We start from the raw sequence: 22093 nt of genomic DNA on the forward strand, positions 1-22093 counted from the left end.
TTTCATACAGTCTATGGTCTGCACCCTTTGCAGTCTGTGGTCTGCACCCTTCATATGCAGTCTGTGGTCTGCACCCTTTACAGTCTATGGTCTGCACCCTTCATATGCAGTCTGTGGTCTGCACCCTTTATACAGTCTATAGTCTGCACCTTGCCTGCAAGAGGTAATCGTCACTGCGGGATTACCCACCTTTGACCTCCAGCACTGTCAACAGTAAGCTGCTCACTGAGATGCCACAGCGACCTCACCGAATCCACCAGCAGCAACCGGTTTGTCACATGACCAGCGTGCAGCTCTGTGTCTGCTGTGAGAGCTTTTTTATTTCCGCGTTCACCGAGGCAGCGCCGGGCTGAATGAGTGAATGTGTTTGTACCGCTGTGTGTCTACCTTTCACGCCGCCAAACTGCGTCGCCTTGCGGGGGGATACTCACGCAATCGCATCGCCTGGACCCACGCTGCTGCAGGACCATGCTAACGCGGGTGAAATCGGCGGTGGCCAATTTTATGGGAGGTATGATGGCTGGTGGATCCAACGGAGACCATCCCGGAGGCTCGGATCTGCCGCTGAAATACCCGTACAGTAGACCGGAGTTCCTGGGTCTGTCCCCGGACGAGATTGAGTGCTCGGCGGATCACATTGCACGACCGATCCTCATCCTGAAGGAGACCAAGAGGCTGCCGTGGGCCACCGGCTACGCAGAGTGAGTATATAACCTGTATGCGTCCATCTTTTCTTGCACAGCATCCTTTGGAAGTGAGCGATGAGATCACCCTGGATAAAGGCGTAAACATGAGCCCTTTTGTTGTTATTACTGCAGGATTCACGTGTGGAATAAAAGAAAATAGTCCCAGGTGCAGCAGCTTGCACACAAGCATATATTCTATAGTTTACATCACAGTGTATACAGTTTCCTATAGGACGTGAAAACTAACAGATCTAGGCCGTATAGCTGTATTATTGTGATGGCGTACCACATGAAAACATATTATAAGCTGTCTGTTTTGCAACATCCTTGTAAGACAGGACATCTTAGTAATGTTTTCCATTATGAGCAATGAACTGAACCAACAAAGGTTTTATTTTGAATAGCAACAGCATGATTTATTGGCCCTTTGTATGAGACAAGGTAGGAAAGGTCTTACTTGTAAATAGTCACCATTTTGTACCCCTTTACCTTTTTCATTGCTTATGCAGTTCAGTTTAGAGCCAGAAAAACCTGGCCGGGTCCTTTACATGTAACTAACATGGGACACACAGTAGATACTTGTAGAAAAGCAGGTTTGAAGTTTTGCTCATTCAATATTTGCCTTGTCAAAATCATCCTTCTTCTACTTGACAACTGTCACCAGAATTGCATCGGACCTACTGTAAGATGATTTGTTTTATGAGGGATATCACTTCTTATTTTGAGCGTACCTTATCAATTTGGCATCCTGAATCATCCTGTCAAAGCTGTAATAAAGCTAGGTTTTATTTTGAGAAGCAATAACACGTTTTACTAGCACTTTGTATATGAGGCTAGGCAGTAAATGTCTTACAAATAGTCACTAGTTTTACCACTTTACCTTTTTCATTGCTATAGTGTGTATTCAGTTCAGTGTCTAAGTAAAGCCAATAAAACCTGATCGGATCCTTTACATAACTAACATGGTACATAGTGACCTATCTACTTGTAGGAAAGCAGGTTTGAAGTTTTGCTCATTCAATATTTGCCTTGTCAGACACAAACCATCCTCCTTCTACTTGAAAACTGACACCAGAATTGCATCGGACCTACTGTAAGATCATCTGTTTTATAATTGATATCACATCTTATGTTTGGGCATACTTAATCTATTTGGCTCATTGCATCCTCCTGCAAAGCTGTGATAAAGCAGGGCTGTATTGTATTTTAAAAGGACATATTATAAACAGCGTTTAGTGCAGCAGCCTGACTCATGAAAAGCTAAGTTGTTACTTTGCTTCAGCAAACTGTGTAGTTAGTTCTGAGAGTGCAGCTGCAGAAAAATGGCATAGCATGAGAAAATGCAGACTTGGGGAAATGTTATTCTAACGTCAACAGACGCGAGAGGTAAGCCAGGAATGACTTGATTTGCATGCTGGTGGAAGAGCAGGGTGCTCTACGCCACCTCAGGCAAAGATAAGAGCTGTTTCAGCAAAGCAAAACCTTTTCACGTCATGTATATTACACATAACTTGCACAGGACACAATTCAACAGTGGGATAAACTCTTGTTCTCTTCATCCTCTAACGCTCGAGAACACAGAGTCACAATCACTTCCACTCACGCAGTCCCGGATAAAGTATCACTGGTTGCTTTGGAGGTCACAATTCAATCCTTCAGGCAATCCTAACTACACAGTGTGTGTGTGTGACACAGCAGTTTGTTGGCCTGAGTTCAGACATTCACAAAGAAGAGTTAGAAAGCTCTGTTACATTTCCATGAGTGTCCTCTCCGTCAGTTTCTTTGAGTTGTTTAAATGATGACGTTACACATTCAGTAAGAAACTCACCCTATCTCTTTGCATCTAATGTTTCAACTTCACCAATCCAGTGTAGATGTCATCTTTAACACCACAAACGAGGTCAGTTTCACTCCCTCAGGCAATTGTTTTTCGTGTATAAGGTGAAAACAAGACATTTAACTTGCAGACAGAGAGAGATTATGATATTATTCACAACCACTATTAATTATGGAGCTATGTTTCCTTTTCACAGATAATGGTTTGGAAAAATTGTCAAAAATAGTGTAGGTGATGTATTTCAAATGATGGTTCTGTCTGACCTTCAGTTTAAAACCTCATTGAATTTGATTCAATGTTATGTAAAACACACAAAGCAGCAGCAAACCCTCACATTTCAGACACATTTTTGCTTCATTCAATACTTTTCATTTTTACATTTCTGCTGAATGAGTGGTTGATTATTTGAAAGTGTCAGAACTAAAACAGATCTAAGTGGGCTCTCCCTCCTACAGAATGAACAAATCCTTTGAAATGGTTTGATCCTCATACCCTCCTCCCGCTATTCTTCTTTATGCTAATCTGCCATGAAGAATTTGTAATCTCAAGAAAGAAAAGAAAACCCTACACACTCATGTGTTCTTAAGTAGGTTGCATAATTTGAGTTATTATTAGAATTATTGCTAGTTTGATATTGAAACATTGCACTCATGGTACTAACGTTTCCATGTCTTATAATAATAACTGAAAATATATGTTATTATACAGAACAATTGCACAGCCCTGCTTCATGAATACATGCCACACTGATGTGTGTGTGTGTGTGTGTGTGTGTGTGTGTGTGTGTGTGTGTGTGTGTGTGTGTGTGTGTGTGTGTGTGTGTGTGTGTGTGTGTGTGTGTGTGTGTGTGTGTGTGTGTGTGTGTGTGTGTGTGTGTGTGTGTGTGTGTGTGTGTGTGTGTGTGTGTGTGTGTGTGTGTGTGTGTGTGTGTGTGTGTGTGTGTGTGTGTGTGTGTGTGTGTGTGTGTGTGTGTGTGTGTGTGTGTGTGTGTGTGTGTGTGTGTGTGTGTGTGTGTGTGTGTGTGTGTGTGTGTGTGTGTGTGTGTGTCAGCTTGGCGAAGCCTCATGAGCCATACTGGGGATTTGTCAACAGCTGGCTGACCAGCGGGCTTTGTCGTTGTGAAATCTCACTGCCAGTGGAGAAAACCTGAGCCCAAATGAGATGAAGTGATGTCAGGGTTAACAGGGTCCTTGCCCGATGGGTTTCTCCGACTGATAACACGCCGGAATAGATACTGGCAGTGCAATTGAACACTTAATTACAGCTTATTGGGTAGCACTGTGAAGGGCTTTAATGCCTGATTATCTTCAACTTTGCATCTATATATAAATCTTTTAGTTATATTTCTATTTATTATATTATAAAATGGAGCAACTGTCACAAAACCCGATTTCCCTTCTGGAATAAAGGAACTATTTATATTCTTGTTTTGAATATTATATACAGCCTATATTTTCTTTGAAGCAAGCATTGTTCAAAGGGAATCAGATAGGGGACTGTGCATTCTGACAATTTTAGTAAATACTAACAATCATGTCCAGATTATATGGGACAGTTAGTTGTCCTTTTTTACCTTTCTTATATCTTTCAATATCCTTGTATTTTTTTTTACCCCCATTTTCAATACCTAAAGAGGGTTTTATAGTGCTAGTATCAGTAGAAATGGCTGAAAAACCAAAAGTTTGGGAACATGCAGGATGAATTCCACCTTCTTCTCTCTACTCTTTTCCCTTCATTCAACCTGACTGAGGTTATCCTGGGTTATTGTGTTGCACCCTGTGGAGAAAGGAAGAGCAGTTGTGGCTTTGTGGGAAAAGAACTTGGTGTGAACGCCCCTTATTATGAGGCTGATTCTGAGGCACAGTCTCTTGAGTGCGTGCACTGTCAGATCCGGTGAGCACCATCATTTGAATGGATCAGTGGGTATTGCTCACCGCCCTCTCTTCTCCAGGCCTCCTTCTTTAGACAGGCTACATTTACTGCTGCTTCTCTCTCCAGTCGCTTTCCACCCATCATGTGTTTTGTTCACATTGTTTAAAATGTGTTACTTCTGTGTATGTTTATTACTGAAGTCACACTTAAATGTGGCGTTGTACTGGAGTTTATTATATTGAGAGGTGTTATGTTATTTTTTGTCCTTCCCATGTTATAGTGGTGTAGCTTATAAAGTGGCCACTGTGATCACCACCTTCAGATTAGTGTACACATACAACAGTCTGTTTAATATCCATTTCCATTTTAAACTGAAGTTTCCCTCACTCCTGGTTTCTTCCTCATAGTTCTTCGGATGCACTCAAAAGTGATCTATTAAGTGAAAACATTAGGACAATAATCATTAGTTACATTCTTAGCGACATTGACTTCTTAACCTGGTTTCGGTTCCTCTTATATTTTAAGCTGAACATCATTATGTATGTTTCCATAAATATTCAAATATATATTTTGCATAATTGGCCATAGCCTGTAACGTGGTTGCTCACTTTTTGTAGGGCTAAAGTGATGGGAAGAGAAAAAAGAGAGTGAAAAAAATGAGGGAAACTCCTCATGTGGAGCGTTAGTAAAAGTTAGACATGGAGTATTCTGGTTTTTAGAACAAATAGATGCTTGATAATAGCATAGAAGACAGAACATTTCTATCCAGTGATGAAAGGATTATGCCAAAGTAGGGCTGCTCAATTAATCGTATTTTAATCGCAATTACGATTATGGCTTGCAACGATTACGAAAACAACGTAATCGCAATAAAACGATTTTTTTTTATTATAATTTTTTTTTGTATTGGTTTTTCAGTTGAATTATACTTAAAGTTCAGGGTAATCAACTGTTGAAAATATACTGTTCAAAAAATTATTCTCCAATAGATTGATGTTTTCAAAGTAAATGGATAATCGTGATATCAATTATTGACCCAAATAATCGAGATTATGATTTTTGCCATAATCGAGCAGCCCTATGCCAAAGCCAAATGTTTTCTTATGAAGCAAAATGAAGAGGCCCCCCTCGGAACTTTTAAATCATGTTATCAATATTAGAGATTTAATTGTGTATCTAAATAGGATTCACCTCAGCTCCCCTTCTCCTCTACGTCTTTCCTCTTTACCACATCCAATATGGTTGTTGGAGCAGTGGTGGCACTAACAGGTCAAATAATAAATTGTGACAAAGCTTTCCCAGCCATTCACTTATTCACTTACTCTTTCTGACCCAGGACCAATATAATCCTGAAACCTCAGCGGCGGTCCCATCAATACTTAATCAACATGTGGGTCTGTAGGCTAAACACTATAGCATCACCACTGCTCACTTTATGCTTTGTCTGCAGGTAAGCTTCAGGGTATGAAGACTGTAGTTTGATATTCTCAGTATTAATATCTAAGTGAAAATAAATAAAAGCTTCTGCTTAACATTGGTCATGGATTTACAATATAGCGAAGGGTTGAACATGTTTTAAACACAGAAAAGCTATTCATATGCATGTCTTCATGTCCTTCTCTGTTTTAATCGTACAGTAGGTCAATCCATTTCTTTGTTCCTGGTAGTTTTTCACTCTATAGTTGCTAAATGAAGTCAATGTTACCACTCAACTGTGGAGAGGAAGCACATGAGCAGCACTTTTTATGTACAAAGCTTCCCAGTGCTCAATCACATGATACAGCACATGTTTTTGTGTTTCTGCTACATCAACACGCCACATCGCTTTGAGGCAGAAACGACGTAATGCGGTTTCAGTTCAGTGCCAGTTAGCCCTAACGTGTAGTTTAAATATGAGTTACCATTGAAAGAGAATGCTATAATCACATGGATCATCTTTATTGGTATCTTACATGATGTGCTGGAGGATACTGAGATGTTGCAAGAGTACAACCACACAACTAGGAAACAAGTAACTTGAAGAATACAGAATTGAAGGAGGACATATTATGCTTATTTTCAGGTTCATTTTTGTATTTTGTTCCTCTACTGTGACATGTCTCCTTGCTTTAATGTTCAAAAAGGTCTTTATTTTTCTCATACTGTCTGTGCTGCAGCACCTCTTTTCACCCTCTGTCTGAAACCAGAGTCCAGTCTGCTCTGATTGGTTAGCTGGCCGACTGTGCTGTGATTGGTCAAACCCTTATAGATGGACTTCACCCTTAGCCTATCACGTACAATGTCTTGGAGCGCTAGACAATAGAAGCATGAGTGTAAACAAGAAGTTGAGTGTGTGGAAGAGAACATCCCTATGGAGGGGGGAGCAAAGGGCCTTTGCAGACCTTTTACATGCACACAAATCTGTCTAACAAACTACAGGAGAGGGAAACCTCAAAAAGCATAATAGGGCCTCTTTAAAAGTACAATGCAGTAATATTGTCTTCAAAGATAAACTTGAGAATTTACAATAACTCCACAAAATATACATTGAAGTGCCGGAGGAGTATCAGTTACATTGGAGGTAATGCAGTGTTTCATTAGTTAACTATAATAACCTGTGTTTTGGAAACAGTGTGTAGTTGCCTTCAGGTCAGAATTCTCTGAGAACTTGGCATCACTAATGTGTGCTTTTAGTTGTAAAAAAAGCAAGAATCTAGTTTTAAAAAATGTCATCCAATTGCCAAATAATCTGTTATTTTTGCAAAGTTATACATGAAATGCTCATTCGGTTAAACATGAAGGAAACGGTAACACATTCACATCACATAAAATGACCTGTTGCTGACTGATGAGGCCTTTGCAGTAAATCTTCAGGTCAAGTGTTACTGACAAGAAAGAGATTCCCAGAATGCATGCACAATGTAGGTTACGACTCTGACAGAGTAATTAAGGTCGTGTCATTGTCTCAGACGTGAAGAAATGAAACAAGGTAACTGAATCGGACAGCCCTGCTCCTGCCTCGGGGTCTGGAAGGCTCTCCCTCTCGTATAGGAGATGAAAGGATCGACGGCTCATCTGTAATCTTGTGATCGACTGAGGTCAAAGGAACATGGCTCCCTGCTGTGCTTTGGTCTCAGACATGCATGATGAAGTGTGTGGCCTCTTTTCATCATCAAGTTAGGAGAGGAACACGTTAACTACACATACACTGTATACCTACATTACTGGTGGTCATTTTCCTGACTACATGATTTCATAAACTGATTTTAAAGTTGAATAAAAAATCAAACTATGTGCACAATTTGAGAGTTGTGGCACAAACTGAAACCAAATGCTACCTGGAAACCTTAGCAGTAATTAAAATAACACTTTGTTTTAAATGCCAGGTTTTCTCTAAAACGGTTGTGACTAATTAAGCAACAATTATGTTAAAGTGCAGTCATCCCAATGTGCAACAATTGAGTGTAAAAGGATATTCCTGATATTAGAAATACCAGTTTGACAGACAAATGTGTGCATATATTATCTTTTTATGTGAGTTTCAACCACGTTATTTATCAGTGGATGTAGTTTGCACTGTTGACACTCATACAGGTTACATTATTAGGTCATGTTGTGACAACTGAGCAATCCCCAAACATGCTCCATTTAGGATGCAGAAAAAAATGAGGAAAGTATGTGTTTGCACAAATGACATCTGCTGAGCGGTTTTTGCTTTTGTGTTATTGTCTTTATCAGTGACGAGGTTTGTAAAGTGGTGCTGTTGATGTTTTTTAAAACATGGTTTAATACAGAAGACTCTAACATGTTAGATAGTGATTGCAATTTTCCAGACCCCAAAATAAAGTCCAATCAACACTACAAAGTAAAAGGATATTCAACGTTTATTTAAATTATAATGACATGACCCAAAAAAACAGTAAATCCCTTTTTCTGAGAAACTGGAACCATCTTATTATTATAATTATTGTTGATAATTGTGTTTCACCACATTATAGATAGAAAATGAGCTTCTTTCTATACTTATATAAGCAATGTTGGGTAGCTGTGCTGTCAAATGAAGTGTTTACTCTGAAGCTGTCGTATTGACACACGACAGGGAGTGTGCTATTTTTAGTTTTCAGGACGGGGATGTGGTGAATAGGCCATTGTGTAAGACTCCAATTAAAATCAATCATACTGAGAAAAGGTCTGCTCAGTCCACATCCTGACGGTTTTACAACCAGCAGTGTTTCCTTAGCTGGAGACGGAGGATCTCTGCAGCTTCATGACCAATTAGGATTATTAATGTAGGATCCTCCGTAGGGAAGAAATCATGACTAACTCTCACATCAACGTGTAGCCATATAATGTCTCATTTATTTCATATTATTCATACTCAAGACATTGCTTAATGAAATAGAGACATGCTACCAGTCTCTACGTAGTATCTCTAGACAATTGTTTGTTGAAGTAAAACAGGAAATAATTCCACAAACATACACTTTCCAACAGAATAATACTTTGTGTTTCTGCATGCCCCCTTGTCTCTCTGTCGTCCTCTGCTCTAATTAAAAAAAATACCACATTCTCAGTTTGAATAGGGCCACTGTAGTACTATGAATGATGGTGTGGAGATTGCCTGGAGCATTATTTAGCAACATGTGCTTGTCCACAACCACAACAGCAGCTCTCAGCAGTGAACAACCTAGGTGTCACATTATGCAGTATTTATGTGCTTTCTCTGTCCTCTCATACATGTGTAGGTCTCAAACTGAGATGTATATGCAAATGGTGTATATTTGCATAGTTTATCTTGCATATTTGACTGTGCAGTCATAATTTCTCGTAAAAAAAGAACTGCTGTTATAAAGGAGAAACTTATGTCGTCCTAAGAACAGATTAAAGGTCACAGCTCAAAGTGTTTAAAAGGACATTGAAGACCTAAAATAAACTGTATTAGTGTATCATCTAGCGAGGCACAATAACCTTTGTTAACGTTTAGAGCAGTGGTTCTCAACCTTTTTACACCAAGTACCACCTGAGAAAATAGTTGGCTCTCCGAGTACCACCCTATGACCAATGTTAAAATACAGTCTATGCACAGTTCATGCAGGACTCGGAGGCAAATGTATTCATAATAACATTATTTATTGTCAGCCACAGCTACATGTACGAAGGGCAGTCTCTCTCTCTCTCTCTCTCTCTCTCTCTCTCTCTCTCTCTCTCTCTCTCTCTCTCTCTCTCTCTCTCTCTCTCTCTCTCTCTCTCTCTCTCTCTCTCTTTCTCACACCACAAGTGAGAATATAAAGAACAAAATAATAACTTATTCTCACACAACAAATGTCAACTGTACACACATGTCATTTCCTGGACCTATACCAAAGTGTGAATGTAGGCCTCCTGCAACAACCTACATTGTAACAGAAAATGTCCTCTTGGGAATTCAGTTCCACAATAATAATGAAAGCCTCCAGGAGCAGATGAGCCTAAGGGCTAATAGCCTTCAGTCTGCTGGCATTTCTGTGATGGCAAAGTAAATAAGATAACAATTAAGGACAAGTGTGTGCTTTTTCAGCTTTTGACCTCGGTCACAGCCTTCTCTCCATTCTTTGTGCAAATGCCTTCTTCCTGAGTCACTTCTCTCCTCCATCACAGCGTTGTGACTGTGCATATCACTTTTGCGTTGCTGGCTCGGTTGATGACTGTCCTCCTCCTCATTCACTTGTTCACTTTCGCTGGTAATATTCTTCTCGCGGGTAGTAAGGTCGTCATTAGCAACGCCATAAATAAAAAAATAAAAAAATGTTTTCGTTTCTAAATCTAAAAACAACAATAGCCTATTAGAACTTATTTAAACCACAGTTTCAATTATCTCAAGCTTATTTTCATTCGTTGTAGTATTTTGATAGTATGATTTATTTTTTAATTAATGTTATTCAATCAAGCCTTAAACTGATGGCACTTGGCCCTATAGCCTGTTTTAAATTGAAGTTGTCTGAGGTCCTTACCACCAGCTGCTCTTGCAGTAATAAGTAGTGTACCTTAATGTCCCAAATGTGCCAATGTAGTGACTGCTTTTCGTATTTTTGTTTACTTAGTTGTGTTTTCTGTATTTTATATGTCTGTGTTATGTGTGTAAAGGTTAAATACAAATAAAAAAAAAAAACATATTTTCTTTTTATATGTCAGATTCCTCCGCGTACCACTAGCGGGAGCCGTACCACAGGTTGAGAACCACTGGTTTAGAGCATGACACAGCTGCTCCTGAACTGTTTTTCTGATAGAAGGGAGTGCTTGAAATGACGGAGTGGAGATGACAAGTGATCTTCTTGGAAATAGTTCATCCCTCAGACTTTCCTCCCTCAGGCTTTGTAGGGAGTATCTCTCCCTGATTCAAACTTCCATTGAGTCAACGTCCCCACAGGATTGCATGACATTTTCTCCCCCATGTACCCTTCGATTTTGAAATTGTTTTCCACTCCAGAAAAGCACAAGTGACCCATGATCATCACTGACTATCCTTTAATGCATTGTAATGTTTAAGGGCAGCTTGTTGATGGCATTATTTTGCACTCGGTAACAGAAACAAGTTCCTACTATATAGCACATAAATTGATGCTAAGCTAACAGTCTATTTTACCATGGTGATATCTTACATTTTGATTGAACTGTCTTTCAAAAGGGAAGAGAGGGACTTAGAGTATTTTATTCTCTTTCTACGGTTAAACCATAGTGTTGTGTTTTGTTCTCCCTGTACGAAACATGCTTTCTTTAATATCCTATTTTAGTTTTTAATGTCATTGATTTAAATTCTTTTTTTTTCTTATCCAAGTTGTCCTGTTAAAATGAAGTATGTCTCACCTTCCCTGTGTTGTGTTCTGTTATCCCCTCTCTATATAGGGTGATCAATGCAGGAAAGAGTGCGCTAAATGAGGACCAGGCCTGCTGCGAGGTGCTGGTGGTCAAACGGAGACCCTCAGGATGCTCCACACCCAACCGGACCTCCCTGGCCCGCAGGAGGTCTTCCCTGCCAAACGGAGAGGGTCTGAGCCCCCGGGACTGCAATGTGAGTCGAACTAAAGCGTCTGTTTCCAAATAACAAATATCCTCCTTTCCATCATCTTTCACTGGGATTTTTTATTCAGCAGACACATTTTAGTTTTACTTTTATGTATGCACCACGACATCAAGTCAAATTCCTCGTACGTGTCAACCTACCTGGTAATAAACCTGATTCTGATTTCTGATTTTAACATAACAGGAATTCATGAGATAAAACTTGAGGACAAATGCACATTTTCTAAGCCATCTTTTTGGTATCTTGTTAATACTGTACATGGACTAAGATCCTTGACGTTCAAGCATTTGTTCACCCATGAAATCCAGGCTGTAGTCCTTGCTGTTGGGACGCAGTGTTCCCTCATCCCGTCCCATCAGCAGTTTATTGGTGCGTACAGCACAGCGTCCTTTACACAGCCTCGGCCTTCAGCTCTCAACAGCCAGGTGAAAGCAAGTAAAGCTTTTAAGTTAGACCAAAAACCATATATACAAAGGTATTGTGAATTATAAACTAGCACTGTTTTTGACACACTCTATCCAGCTACTGACAATGGCTACTCGGTCAATTTTCTGATACTAACCTGAAAAAGCGTAGAAATAACTGAACACTGATCTCCTGTTGTTCGATTTGTCTTCCGGGTTCGACATGCGCTCAGAGATTTCTGTTTTCCCTCACTGCTCTTTATCTCAAACCAGTTATACTGAGCACTTTGTCATTTCATTTTCCACAGGCAAAATATATCTATATTAGGTAATACTGCAGATAACATGTCCCCTTAGCCCACCAGTACTTTACTTAGACCCAGCCAGAGCCTACAGCAAACTCATGCAAGTACCTCATGACTCACTACTGCAGAGGTACTGGACCATAAAAAGTCTAGTGCTATTTGCTTGCTTCATCGGCTCATGTTGTAGCATCTGCTTGCACTACTGTATATTTAGAAAGTCTAAGCTTTTGTTCTTGCAATGATTAACACTCACACAAAAATGCAGCATAAACCCTTCCCATGCAGAGGAAGTCTATTCCTCACTTACATATGTGTGTTAAGGCCTCGTGAGATGTGTGCAATAGCAACTCTATGTCCAGACTTTCATTATGTGTGATTTATTACTTAAAAGAGAGTCAAATATGTATCCGAACAGACTGGAAAAAGCATGGCCATTTGCTCCAGGAGGGCTGAAGATCATAGAGTTGTTGCATTTCTTAAAGCATTCCTAGTGAACTCCTACAATATTTAATCCCATTTTATTATTTCAATGGCCTTAAACTTTGGATAATGTGTTAAGCCCTAAACACCTGGACCATGCAGTTTCTGTTGTGGCAGCTGTACTCGGGGCTAAAGTTTTTCGAACATCTTCTTGAACAAGGCTTTCTATATTTCTGGTCACTGATATTACATTACATGACATGTCATTTGTTAGACGCTTTTATCCAAAGCGACTTACATACATTCAGTACTGTGGACAATCCCCAATTTTGGGGTGAAGTGTCTTGCCCAGGGACACAACGACATGCTGACTGCAGTGGGGCTTGAACTTGCTATCCCCTGATTCGAAGTCCAGCACACTATCCACTGAGCCACAGCCTCCATATACTGTATGTGTAGTTCCCAACCTTTTTGGGTTGTGGCCTTTTACCCAACATCAATGTGTTACCCTGCCTAAGGTTGTATTTATACGGTTCATCCTTTCAAGTAAGGAACCACAGCAGTACATCATCATGTTGTAAGGATAAAGAATTACATTATAATCTTTTATCATTTTGGATGATGAGTCATTGCTTTTCATTCCTTTTGATAACAAGAAATGTACTCATTCAAACCACTCCTTGGAGTTATCAGAAACCTGATGTAATTTTTGTCCAAGCATTCATTTAGAAATGCTAATTAAACCTTGACATATTTGTTTGGCTGTTATCATCTTCTGACAGTAAGGTATATTATTAAAGAACCATGTGATGACCCTTTCTGGTGACTATAAAAGTTAAAGCACGGCTAGTATTCTCAACTGACAGACATAAGGATCATTCACACACTGGATGAGGTTGCTTTATTAAACTAAAAAATAATTTCCAGTGTTTAGTTAGTTGATGAGGGTGAATGAAGGTCTTCCCAAACTCCTCCACCCACTCCTCCATTGACCTAAGTGCTCAATGTGTCACTGTCTAATGTTTGTCTGACTCTTACCTGTCTCCAGGACGGCTCTGAAGAGTTAACGCTCCACTACTGGGCGATGTTCGATGGCCACGCGGGCTCCGGGGTGGCTGTGATGGCTTCCCGCCTCCTGCATCACCACGTGGCCCTGCACCTTCAGGAGGTGTTGGAGATCATCTGCACTCCCAACCTGCTGCCGCCTACGTGCCTGGGGGAGGAGCCTATCAATCACCATCTCACCCCGACGTCCCAGCGCGCCCTCACCCGGGCCGCCTCGCTCCGCGGCGCCGCAGGGGCTCCGGGCTCACCCAGCACCCCCCCCACACGCTTCTTTACGGAGAAGAAGGTTTCACACGAGAGCCTGGTGGTCGGAGCCATCGAGAACGCTTTCAAAGACATGGTAAGAGGCGTGTGTGAAGTAGAAGTCTCAAAGTGTTTAATAGTACGTGTTGACCTTTCAATGTACAGTGAAAATACCACACATGGATGTTGGAGAGACGTTCCCTTGTTCCTCGTGTACTGCTGCTTTAGATAGTGAATTCCTATAATTCCCAGAATAACATTGGACTTCCGCCCGTCAAATCGCCGGGAGTAGTTACTTCCATCTATGGTTTTATGTGTATATGAAGAGAAAGGCTAGTCCTGTCCCTTTTCCCAAAGCATAAATCACAGCATCTGCTTTGCTTAAAAACAGCTAGTTGTTTCTCAATGAAAGAAAGACACCGTGTTAATCTGGTGTAGACTGTTGCAAGATTGTTTGTACAGCACTTCTCAACACACAAAACCAGTGAAATTACACACTAATAAAACAAATTGCTCTATTTCATGAGAATTTAAAACCTATCCCTTGTAGACTTTAATTATCTGTTTCCATTTATTTTACTCTTGATCACAACATCAATTAGAAAATCCCCGCACCTCTATGTTGTGTTTTCAGAATAAAAATTAAAACATAAACTAATAATAATATATTAAAATAAACCTTATTTACATAGTTTCCTCACACTGTTAAAAAGTGCTATACAAAAGGATAAAAACACAATATAATAATAAAATATCATAAAGGTAAATACATCAATTGCCATGAAATCTTAATGATGTTTTGAGAAGAGATTCAAAAGCGCTGATATATTGAGCAAGCCTAATCTCAGCTGGTAAATTGTTCCAGAGTTTTGGGGCCAGGACTTAAAATGCCTGAAAGTATATATCAAACCAAACATGATTGTCTAATTGTTATTACAGCAATCAAACCCACATTAAAGTATGAACATGTAATACCCAAGAAATAGATTTGATGTCAGACCAGCAGTGTGAAGGCAGTCAGTCAGATAACACACACACAAGCCACCTGGCCTTGCTTTAAGTGGATTCCGGAAACTTTCCTCATGCAGAGGCCAAGAGATTGAGACCAGAGCCAATGAAAACAGAGCAGGCCTGGGTTGAGAAAGAGTTTGAGAGATTACAAGTCACTCTCCTTCTCTTGAAATCCCTGTGGTTTAACATTTAGTAAATCATAGTTTGCTATGGGACAGTGCCTGAGAGTAAATATAAACAAGTAAACAACTTGAAATACTGTAATTGTTGTTTACAACCGAAGCAAAGGCACGGCAAGTTTATTTATTTACTGGCGGCTGTGGCTCAGTGGATAGAGTGCTGGACTTTGAATCAGGGGGTAGCAAATTTGAGTCTCCCACTGCAGTCAGCATGTCGTTGTGTCCCTGGGCAAGACACTTCACCCCAAATTGCTCCTGTGGGGATTGTCCACAGTACTGAATGTATGTTGGTCGCTTTGGATAAAAGTGTCTAACAAATGACATGTAATGTAATGTAATTTATATAGCACCTTTCAACACAAGGCAATTCAAAGTGCTTTACAAAAATGAAAGACATTAAGAGACAAAACGCTCCTCTCCAAATGAAAGACACATTGTTTGTTAATGTACAAATAGCCTATTCTAGCATAACCATGCGATTAAAAACAAGAGTTAATCAAATACCTACAAACAATAGACTTCAATAAAATATATTATGGATTGCACAAAATGATTAAAAGGAGTAACATAGGCACTCATTTATCTTCCACTGATGCTTGACCCAGGTCTGCAGAGCACAACGTCTTCAAAACATGTGTTATAGGTGAGATCATTTGGGGAGGTACAATGTTAGCTTGATAGAGGGCAGTGCAGCTCAATAAAAAGTCCATTACTCAGTACAGCTGGTGTTTACACATCTTTGCCACTAGGTGGTAGTGTGCAATCACCTGTTCTCACCAACCATCAGGAACATTTGCATTGGGGCACGTATGGCTCGTGTAGGTGTACTTAATGATTGTATAAGGATCAGTTAATCAATGTAAAAAGGAGTACTCTGGTTAATGATGAGTTGATTTTTTTTCACCCAGTCACAAGGATTGGGTTTTGTGAAATACAGTTGCACATTTCTTTATGTCATATGGCAGGATTTTGAACTATGAAGTTGGTGCATAATCTGTGTTTAAAATGTTTCTTTGCTGCTCTACTCTCTTGATCTTTTTCGTTGTCAGAAACATGTCTGTCCACATCTCCCAGCAATCAGCAAACATCTATGTCTCACTCTGCTTCCCGTCTCACTCTCACGTGTCTCTCTGGCTCTGAGTCTGCACTCTTTACCCTCCGTGTCCTCTCTCTTTCTTAAAGGGAAATCTACAATTTCAAACATTGCAGTTGATGTCACTGTGTCCATGAAGCACTGAAGCTACACAACTATCTAACAGTAGTCTTTCTTCAGGAAGCTATGTATTAAAGCATATACATGTAGAATGGATTTCCAGTTGATTGCATTCATAGTGCGTTACGTATTGTATTCAGAGACCAGAGATGAGAAAAAAAGGGTATAACCACCTGAAATAACCATATCTACTTTCCTCGTAGTCAATCATTTTTTATGTAATAGATGCAATCACAATCACATGGTACACAATTAATCTTAGAACTGTTGATAAGTTGCTACCAAAAAGTCAATTTTGTCATAATCTCCCCCCCAAAGTCCTCCAGTCTTCACAAAGTCTAATAAAGCTCATTCTTTACGATAAAAGGAAGTGTCAGCAACATTTGGGAAGGTTTGGTATGACTCGTAATCTTTGTTTTAGAGTTCACAGAGTCTCTGTATCTTATCAGAAGGATCCGCCTTTAATTCTCCTCTGACACGACTCACTGCATTCCTGTGGGAGCGGCCGGTGTGTGTGTGTGTGTGTGTGTGTGTGTAGTGGCTGCTGCTGAAGCCGATAAACACTCAGGGATGTGTAAACATCAAAAACAACGTCTTGTAGCTCCGAGACAAAGGCTTATAAGTCAAGCTGTTGGTTACAGGAAACGAGGAGATGACATCACTAGCCTTTTTAGATCCTATTTAGTTTAAAACATGTATTTGTGGCATTGGTACCTGTATTCTCAGGTATACAGTTCTTTACATTTAATCACTATCTCAGTATTTTAGGACTTTCATAATGATGTGAGCATTAATTTAACCTTTTGGGGAAATGTACTAATTGGCTTTTTTTTTGTATTCACTAGCCACATAGTAGCTAAGCTAAGCACCGAACTAGTGCCAGGAAAACAGCTAGCATGACTAGCCGTTAAGCTCAGTATTAAGCATGACAAATCTTGTTTGTATATTCTGTGAAAAAAAAAGTGGAGACTACAGAAAAACAGGCGATGAAATACTCATGCAACTCTTTGTAAAAACGACAACTGTTCACACCATGCTGTTGGGCATATTTTGTCATCTTAAGACAGAGCCAGGCTAGGCTAGGCTAACTTCCTGCCTGTGGTAACATCATTTGTCACATTCATTTTCCCATCTTACTCTTGACAAGAAAGCCAAAAAGATTACTTCTCAAAATCACAAACTATATCAAGTTACCTTGAGACTTATTATGGGCATATTTATGAACACTAAAAAGACCCAGGCTTGAATCCTACTTCTACTTACAGTATGCTACGCTAAGCTACCTGCTTGAGCCACAGACCTCAGTGTTATTGATCTTCTCTCGCGCAGACAGAATGTGTATTTCCCAAAATGTTAAACTTTTTATTTGAGCATGAGATACGATGTTAAGCATTAGCCTTCAGGAAATGAAGGTTAATCAATATAATGTTTCAACATTTCTGTGTTAGTCAGGAGTTATCAAGAGTAGTTTAACCATCCATAATCTTTCTATATTTATTGATATTTTGTATCTCAGATCTTATTCGATGAGAAGTGAGTTATAACCAGGTGTGTGACTGTGTTAGTGTGTTTCAGCGGGTTATTAATGCTCTATATTAAAGGAGCATTGGCAGAAGAATTAGCCCAAAGGTCCTGCTTGCCCTCAAAAACAACTGATGTGCCACTAATTTAACTAATCAGTTAAAATGATTAATTCCCTTAATTCCCTGTCTCACAGTCCATCATCAGAGTTATCCATCATATCTGATGTTTCACATGTTTCTCTGCCAGCTCTGCTCTCTGTTATCTTTTCCTGGCCTAGTAGCTTCAGGCTCTCATTGATTCAACACATAACACTGCATCAGGAAGAGGTAGTGTTTGGCCTGACCTGTAGCTCATAGGTAGAACAGTGACTCAACTCAGCTTTTGCCAATAAAGTCAAACCATCTTGTTCAGTGAGAAAGCTTTTTTGAACTTTGCTGTGAAGATAATGGCCTCCATGACAATATGTTGAATAACATAGCTACTAACTACTCTATCTATGAAACCTTATTATGTCAATTGTATTGAAATATGTTTTCTTAAAGGTGGGGTAGGTAAGTTTGAGAAACCGGCTTGAGATACACTTTTTGTTATATTCCATGGAATGCTCTTAACATCCCGATAGCAATGAATATCTTAAGTGCTTTGACAAAAAATCCATAAAAAAATGTCATCTGTGGAAGCCGTAGTACTGTAAAAAGCACGACCAATCATTTTAGCCGGCCTGGCTAAAATAACTGGATGGCCTACCTGCCTGTCAGCCTTCCATCTGTGCACAAACTTATCTCGTGCCCTCATTGGTCATGTGCGCGTTCGTGTGTGTTGGAGGAGGGGCTCTATAAGGAAGTGGCAGATTTGTTCCGGCTGTGTATTTTCAAATTCTAGCGATCTCGAGCTGGTTTCTCCAAAATTACCTACCCCACCTTTAAATAGTCAAACCCATAACTTAGCGGTCTTTTAGGATGTTTATAAAAGGTCATAAACAAACTACATGATTGGTTGTTTGGATGAGAGGTGTTCATGTGGTTTTTCTGTGTATGAAGTGTGTTCTCAAGGTTCTGTTATGTGCTGCTCAATACTTTTTGGTCTGTTTTTTAAGTATACTTTGATGTGTCACTGCTTTTTAAAAATTCAATTGGGTTTTAGTAGAGTATAATTATTTAACTATATAATTAGGTTGTCCTTAGATTAGATTTTCCTTTCTAATTATAGGGTGATTACTTACAGACAATATGTATATATTACATTTGAAGAAGGGAAGAAAACATTTAGCCTATCTGCCTTCCGGTTATTTAGCTCAGTTGTCAGACGTTTCCTTGCGGAAGTGGAGAGGAGAAAAGTGTAGATGTTTATGCAGGCACTTTCATTATTGAAGACTTTGCCTGCAGCAAAACGTATTGGATACAGGGAGAATAAATATGTATGGTTCGCAATGGATTTATAATTAATTCAGGGTGAAGGACACATTTGTTCCCCCCTTCCCAACACACACACATTTCTGCAAATGTTCAGAATACACACACCCCAAAAAACCCTGCTACTTCTGTCCAAAAAGTCTTCATAAAATACAAAACACTCACATTCAAAGTCATACACATATCTGGTTTATGCACACACATGCAAAACCTTCTACACACACATGCATTCCTGTCTCCTGTCAGAGAAACGCATACACTACAAAAACACACACATTCACAGTTGTAATCAGATGGAGGTCGTCGGCAGTGGAGCAGAAGGCGACATGCTTTAGTTGGTTTAGCATTCCTCTTGGGACGACATGTTAGGGAAGGCAATGTGCAAATGTGTTTGCCAACATCTTTCTTCCCGCTCACTGTGTGGAAGGTGGCGGAGGGATTCGAGGAAGGCGCTAGAGGGGACGTCCATTTTCTCGGGATAACTTCATACTTCTGTTTGCCATTGAAGACCTCTCAGTATAGCCACATTAAAGGGTTAAACCAAGTGTGAGCAGCTTGGTTCAAATGTATGTTGGCATTTTGATTAATTCGCTGACAGGTTAATCATTCATCTAATTAATGAACTGTTAGCATGGGATTTTTCATATCATTTTTTTTGTTTAATTAGCAACAAATTAATATGGGCTAATTAACTGGTGTAATAACCAGCGGTCCCTCCTAACTTTCTTTCCTATCCTTTTGGTTTCCATTCTTGTTTTTTTATTGCTCCTTGACTTATGGTGCTTTTGATGGATGAATTCATTATGGTGCTATAATTGATAATAGTATCATGGTGTTTTTTAAGTATTCTGGCATTATTTGATTCGGAATGAGGTTCTTTGTGCCACAGCGTGATAGGAAAACGTTTTTGTAGTCTGTTATGATTAGAAACATGATTGCATTGCAGAGGATGTGGTTGTGACCTCATCAGAGGATTCATTTGTGTGTGTGTGTTTGTATTTAGGATGTGCAAATAGAGAAGGAGAAGGCCGTCTACAACATCTCAGGGGGCTGCACTGCTCTGGTGGTCGTCTATATGCTCGGGAAGCTCTACGTTGCTAACGCTGGGGACAGCAGGTGAGATACACATGCACAAATTAAGGGGAACTTTTCTATGACGCACAATGGCATTATCTCTTTTGTCGGTCACCTTCTCGTGCCCTGCAGCCAGGAGGAGCAACAGTGTCCCGCCTCAAATAAACACAGTTTTGTTTTGTCTCCCCCTCTTCCTCAGAGCTATCATTATCCGGGCAGGGGAAGTCATCCCCATGTCAGCAGAGTTCACACCCGAGTCAGAGAGACAGCGACTGCAGTTCCTGGTAAGAAATAACCCTTTTCTGCTCCTTCCTAGTGAGCACAGCTGTCAGATATTAGCAGAGCTGACCTCCCCTCCTCTGTCTCTTACACTGCCTGCTCTCTTTGTCTGCTTAATAGACTATGGAATTGTTTTTCCTATCCCGTGGGTATGTCAATTTTCTTTTTCTGTTTTTTCTTTTTCATATCAAGGCCTACATGCAGCCCCACTTATTAGGGAACGAGTTTACACATCTGGAGTTCCCGAGGAGAGTCCAGAAAAAGGAGGTGGGGAAGAGGATGCTGTACCGTGACTTCACCATGTCAGGATGGTGGGTTTATTGATTCTTCACTGATTTACTGATTAGATTGATGCTAATGCACAAGGAACACAGCATGTAAACTGTGATGATGATCCCACATTGTTTTTTATTACCCATTTGATTTTTTACCCAAATCTTCACAACCTTTAAGTAAAAATAATTTCAGCTTCTTATCCTCAAATATGCCCTACAGTACATTACTTTGCGATTATCTACCTGTGGGCGATTTACTGTAATGTGCCCCTTAAGAAATTGCCAATAATAGTGATTTCTACCCCATTGAGTGTGCAGCACTCTAAAGCCGCTCAAGTCTCCACTCTGAGTAGGAGGCCAAGAAGTGGCCTTGACATTTCTGCTTCTGTGTGTGAAAGACATTTGAGAAGGAATATGTGGGCATAGCAAGGACAGCTCTTTTTCTTTCTGCGGAGAGAGAGAGAGGTTAAAAAAGGTCAAAGACATTTAGGAAAATGTGTGAGAAAGAAGAAAAGCGAGAGAACATGCTGTAAGGACTGAGATACAGATGGAAATGTGAAGGGAGAGAAAAGATGGAGGAGGAAAGGGGATCTTAGCAAAAGATTTCATGGGCAGCTCCAAGTGTACTCAATATGTCTTCGAAGTAGCAAAGTGTTTAACAACCTATTATAACGTTTATATTCTTATAGCAAGTTGCAAACATTGCTAAGGTTACCTGTGTAGCAACTTTGGGCAGAGCTGCATTACCACAATAAAAAGAAAAACCCTCCTTGAGATAAAGGTCCTGTATTGATGTGCTTAAGGAAAGTAAGGATTGTTGTAAAAAGTGTATGTATTTATGTACAGTTCTTAAATATCTAGATTGTATACTTCTTCTACTCCAATACATATCACAAGGACAGTTTTTTTATTTTTGAGCAGTAGATTTACATTATAATAATCGAAATCTGCAAAGTAACTAGCCTTTAGAATACATGTAGTGTAATAATGCATTTGCCTCCAATATGTAGTGGATGAAGTAGTATAATCAATATACTCAAGTGAAGTACAAGTACCTCAAACCTTTACTTTGACTGTACTTAAGTAGATTATCCTTAGTTACAATCCACCACTGATTTACTATGCATGAAGATTTCTAAGGGATAGTTGAAAGGTGAGTGAGGAGAGATGTTCTCTGACACCACCTGCGTGCAGATGTGTTTAGCGGCGCTGCTCGGCTCAGCAGATGTAGGTCAGTCAGCCGCTGTGTTCCTAA

General features: G+C 39.8%; 1 protein-coding gene across 1 annotated transcript in view; it reads left to right on the forward strand.

The window, feature by feature from the left end:
* Positions 1-253: 253 nt before the first annotated feature.
* The window catches only part of ppm1h (protein phosphatase, Mg2+/Mn2+ dependent, 1H), a 32522-nt gene continuing 10682 nt past the window's right edge, over positions 254-22093 (forward strand). Inside the window, exons 1-6 of the mRNA XM_034149477.1 lie at positions 254-701; positions 11257-11422; positions 13612-13968; positions 20214-20326; positions 20484-20568; positions 20756-20874. Coding sequence (XP_034005368.1) covers positions 469-701; positions 11257-11422; positions 13612-13968; positions 20214-20326; positions 20484-20568; positions 20756-20874 — 1073 coding nt within the window. The 5' untranslated portion in view covers positions 254-468. The remainder of the gene's footprint in view (positions 702-11256; positions 11423-13611; positions 13969-20213; positions 20327-20483; positions 20569-20755; positions 20875-22093) is intronic.

The sequence above is a fragment of the Trematomus bernacchii genome, unplaced genomic scaffold, assembly GCF_902827165.1.
Source record: "Trematomus bernacchii unplaced genomic scaffold, fTreBer1.1, whole genome shotgun sequence".
In the NCBI taxonomy this organism is placed as follows: domain Eukaryota; kingdom Metazoa; phylum Chordata; class Actinopteri; order Perciformes; family Nototheniidae; genus Trematomus; species Trematomus bernacchii.